At 47.1% G+C, this 5,069-nt stretch overlaps 1 gene segment (V, D, J or C); it reads right to left on the bottom strand.

Annotated features, from left to right (window-relative positions):
- Positions 1-442: 442 nt before the first annotated feature.
- On the bottom strand, positions 443-3,937 carry LOC127576435 (T cell receptor alpha variable 38-1-like). The segment is given in 3 exon segments: positions 443-622; positions 3,476-3,786; positions 3,892-3,937. Coding segments are annotated over 3 exon segments (537 nt in total).
- Between the last annotated feature and the right edge of the window lie 1,132 nt (positions 3,938-5,069).

Genomic DNA, 5,069 nt, shown 5'->3' with positions numbered 1-5,069 from the left:
CTGTCTCTGTACTCTTTCTCTCTGTATAAATATATATATATCCCTCTTTCTTGTTTCTGTGTCTGTCTTCTTCTGTCTTCTTTCCTTCCTTCGATGCCAGCTCTGTTTGTCGCCACGTCTCTCTCTGCACCGAGGTATGTGTCCCCAGGATCACTGCCAGGCGAACTATTCATGATTTATGAAAATGGCTCCGTTGAAATCACGGAAGGTCTGGTTGCTCAATATGGTGATGACGCAAAAATAAATTCCAAGAAGATGCCATGAATTGGAAAGTAATAGAGAAAGGTCTTTCGGCTGAGGTTCTGAAAACCCATGCAGCAGTGTTCTGCAGCAAGGTAACGTATGGACACATTTCTGTGCATAATGATATATAGTTTCTATTGCAGATAAAATATTACAATAACTCTGTGATGCACCATGATAGGCTGCCCCAATGTGTCAGTCAGCAGGACAGTAAGTAAAACTCTGAATTGATGTCATGTCCTCCCGGGTATGTGCGCCCCTGGCGAGCGCGCTCTGAGTGACTTTTACCCTGCAACCGTGTGACCACATCCGCAAAGATACCCTGAAAGAGCGACACAAGAGCCCCGGTGATACTGAAGTAGATTTTCTTGCTACCTTTCTGAAGAGCAGCAGAGAAACTCTCCGGGTATTCTCGTGACGGCGATACTGTTCCTGACCCACGGATCTTCAGCGCATATTTCGGCTTTTCCCCACGATATTGACTGCAGCAAAAAAAAATCGAGCCCGTGGCTGAGTACCTTCAGTTCAGTATTATAGTCTCTTCGGCCGTTACTTCGGGAATTTCCTGGGTCACTGAATGTTTCGCCCTCGTTCCCAGAACAAACTAGAATATCTGAACAGCTTACGAGTGTATTGGAAATAAGAGATCCACACTGTCCACATTATTGGAGACTCCACTGGCAGCCGGCCAATATAATTAGTGAGGGACATGAAGGAACACAACAACGGCCATCTTCACTTTTTTTCAGATGTACTGTGGTTGATCTCTTCTGGAAGACTGGTTGGCGAATTAGAACTTAGCGGATCAATGCAATGAAAAGAAAGAATATCCATCTCCTTGCTTGGTTTTCAATTTCTGTCCTCTCACTCCCTGTCTGTCGTTCTTTCTGTGTGTGTGTGTGTGTGTGTGTGTGTGTGTGTGTGTGTGTGTGTGTGTGTGTGTGTGTGTGTGTGTGTGTGTGTGTGTGTGTGTGTGTGTGTGTGTGTGAGAGAGAGAGAGAGAGAGAGAGAGAGAGAGAGAGAAAGAGAGAGAGAGTTCACACATACCAACCAGGTTTTGATTCAAAACAGAAACGGCGAGGCAACAATCGGAATATGATGTGGATTTGATCGGACGTCTGGCTATTCCCCCACCTATTCTATTCTCTCTCTTTCAATCTGTCTCTCTTAAATTTAAGTCTGGAACGTTTGACAATGTCGCAAGTCCCAAGGACATATTCCTGGTATGTTATTGGCTCATGTTTGAGAGCGCAAGCACCGCAGTGTCTCTGCTAGGTCGAAAGGATCTCTTTCCTTCTCTCTCCCTCTCTCTCTCCTTCATCCTCTCTCTTTCCCTACTCTCCTCTCATTCTCCCTTGTTGAGTGTGTGTGTGTGTGTGTGTGTGTGTTTCTGTGTGTGTGTGTGTGTGTATCTTTGTCTGTGTGTCTGTGTTTGTGTGTCTTCTCTCACACTTTGCCCTCTCCTCCGTCTACGTTTATGTATTGATCGTCAAACTCTCTCCCTCTCTCTTTCTCTTTACCCATTACCCTGTCTGTCTCTTTATCAGTTTCTGTCTCTCCCCTTCTTCCTTCCTTCCATGCCTGCCTGCTCTGCTTCTCCCGCTGTCTGTCGCTGCAACAACTGCAGTGCCACAGGTATCGGTACGTGGCCAATTTACCGGGATGTAAGCTGTATCGAAGCTGTCCTCGAATCCAGCGATACCTGATATAAAGCCTTTCTACCTTTTGCCCGATGGTACTGAATTGGAAAGAAGAAGTGTACTTGAAAATCTTGGCTGCTTTCCCGATGCATCGAGAAGTGTAGACGCACTCTGTGGAGAGCAGGATGGTTTTCGTGACTGACTGGGCTGCCTGCACAACTCTGCAAATTTTTGCCGGCTTGGGCCAAGCAGTTGCCATGCCAATCTGTCATACACCCGGATAGGATGCTTCATGAGGACACTCTGTATAAACTGGGGAGGATCATCGGTGACATGCCCAATTTCCTCCGTCTTCTGTAGAAGTCGAGGCGCCGGTGTGCTATCTTGTCAGAAGCGTCCACGTGGCTGGAGCAGGAAATAAAATTGCCGATACTTACACATGGGTATTTGAAGCTCTGAACATTCAGGCCTGAATTCGATAAACGTCAATGTTCAGACACTGAGGCAGAGGTTGTTGTCTTCTCAAGATGCTACGAGACCCAATCTCTACCTGATGGACTCCATCTCTTCATTCTTTGAGATCTCGGCCACAGCGGCGGTGGAATCCGCGAATTTGTAAATGAAGTTAAAGTCGATTGTGACCACAGGGTCCTGAGTGTCGAGGGAGAACAGTGTTCCGAGAACGCAGACTTGTGGTTCACCGTGTGTGCTGGGGATTTCTGCGGAGGTGCTGTCTCTTAATCTTACTGATTGTGGTCTGTTGGTCAAGAAGTCAAGGATCCAGTTGCGGAGGAAGAAAGTTGCAGACCCCAATGTCGAACGGATTGGAGATGAGTAAGTTTGCAATAGTGGTGTACAGGTGGAGATTTATTCAGTAAAAAGAGGTCTGACGGAGGTGACTTTGTTGTCCAGATGTTCCAGATATTAGTGTAGGGCCGGAGAAATGTCATCCGCCGTGGACAAGTTTCAAAGGTAGTGAAATGCATTTCGTCGAGGTTTTCTGGGAGGCTGCAGTTAATGTGTGACATGACGAGCGTCTCAAAGCACTTCATGATTGCATATGTCAGAGTGACTCGCCCTAGATATTCAGACACCAGGCCTTGATGAAACCGATCGTCTTAATGCAGGTAGGAATCTCAGATTGTAGCAGAGAGATGTTAAGGACTTCTGCGATAATTCCCACCAGCTGTCGCGCAGGAACTGAGAAGTACTCCGGCGACTCCATCGGCGTGGTAACTTTCCCGAGATTCTGTGTATCTGTCTTGAATTGGAAGCATAACAGCATCCTCGAAGGGAAGACGCCGGTCAGCTGATGGAAATATTCATATATCCAAGAAAGATAACAACAGGGGAGAGCAGAGATTATGAATCAAAACACAGGCATTGGAAAGTAAGTGACTGTAAAGGCACAGCAGAAGCTCTCATGGACTGAGGGCGATGGGAAACTGAAAGAATTTTGGATGAGTACTCAGGGCGGCGGGAAACCACAAAAAATACACGCAGGGTGCAGATGTATCCAGCTGCAGCGGGAAAAGTCGACATCAACACAGAAGCTGGAGTTTATGTACGAGGGTTTAACTGGTTTACATCACTGTGCGGCTTAAGGCGCAGTAATAAACTGCAGAGTCGCTCAGCTGCAGCCATGAGATGGTCAAACTGGTGAATTTTCTTTCCTTCCGGAGATGGACAGTGAAGCGATTTTTGGCAAAAGCTGCTTTACCTTCAGTTCCACCTGTATGTTTCCAGAGTATGAACTCAGGTCTTGAGTCTGACCGTTGCCGGTACCAATATAAATAGTAGCTACTCATTGTAGTATGATAGCTGCAGCTGAAGGTCACATCCTCTCCTTCTGTCTTCACTTCTGAGGACACCGTCTGAGTGACAGAATCTCCATGACTCGAGTCTGAAAAATATTTTCAAATGTAAGAATCATACCGACAGCTTTCACAATTCAGGTTGAAACCCCGTTGAATCAAGAAAGTAGATGAATTGTTTATTGCGCAGTTACCTATCAGACAAGTTCCACTCACAATCCAGAGGACGAGAATTCGCATTTCGGTTATAAACGATGGGTTTGGTAAGAATCCTCAGAACCAACTGCCGTCGCCCTTCAGGATGTTCCCGCTTCTACCGTCTGTGCAGGTGGTGACGTGGATGGAGTGGGCGGGGAGTAAATGTCAGTCCAATGGGTGCACCACATCTCACCACCAGCTCCGCCCTCCACACCCCGCCTATCTGCCTACTTCCCCAGATGTACATTCAGGCGATCCGTTCAACTTGCAGAGACTGGGTGGGGAAACATTCAATCCTGGTCAAAATGAAGGGGCAGCGCGGCAATATTAACTGAGGCTGACGACATCACAATACCAACGATGTTCACGTTAGCCTTCAGAGAGTGCACAGACTTCGTGCTGAATTGTGATTACTGGTGCAAACTTAGGCGGTGTCTCTCACCGCAAACCCGGCCGAACCGCAGCAAATATCAGATCCAAAATTGTTCTGTTGCTCGTTTCCCATGCGGAAGGCTCCGCACGGAGTCGCGGGCTAATTTTGCACATGTGGAGTGACAGACAATTGGATAGATAGAGGGGTGGTTGATTTGTGTGTGTGTGTGTGTGTGTGTGTGTGTGTGTGTGTGTGTGTGTGTGTGTGTGTGTGTGTGTGTGTGTGTGTGTGTGCGTGTCTGTGAAAGAGTGAGGTAGAGATAGATCAATGCAGAGACAGAGAGCGGGAGCTAAAGACAGAGACAGAGAGAATATAAATTAAATGAAAGATTCCCGTTGCAAATGCAGGAATTCTGGAAGACAATAAATGATAGCACGCTGGAAACACTTCGTGAGGTGGACCGCATCTTTAGAGGGCGAAGCAGCGTTGATGTCGCAGCTCCGTGACACGGCTTCATGCATTTGGACAACAGACACAAGTGAACACCGCAGGCCCTGATTGGTCGAAAACTGTGAGGATGTGCAAAACGACAGAATGTTAGTGGAAAGAAAGAGACGGAGGACGAAATAGAGTGTGTGACGGGGGGGGGGGGGGGGGGAGAACGTGTGTGAAGCACACAGATAGAGACGGAGAGAAGGACATAGGAAGAGAAATAGAGAGGTATTGAGTTGGAGAGAGAAATGTCTTTTGATTGATTAATGTACCTGTACACATCCACACCATGGTGTAAAGGGAGAAAGA

Source organism: Pristis pectinata, chromosome 12 (genome assembly GCF_009764475.1).
Source record: "Pristis pectinata isolate sPriPec2 chromosome 12, sPriPec2.1.pri, whole genome shotgun sequence".
NCBI lineage: Eukaryota > Metazoa > Chordata > Chondrichthyes > Rhinopristiformes > Pristidae > Pristis > Pristis pectinata.
This window is presented reverse-complemented; position numbering and strand designations above follow the sequence as displayed.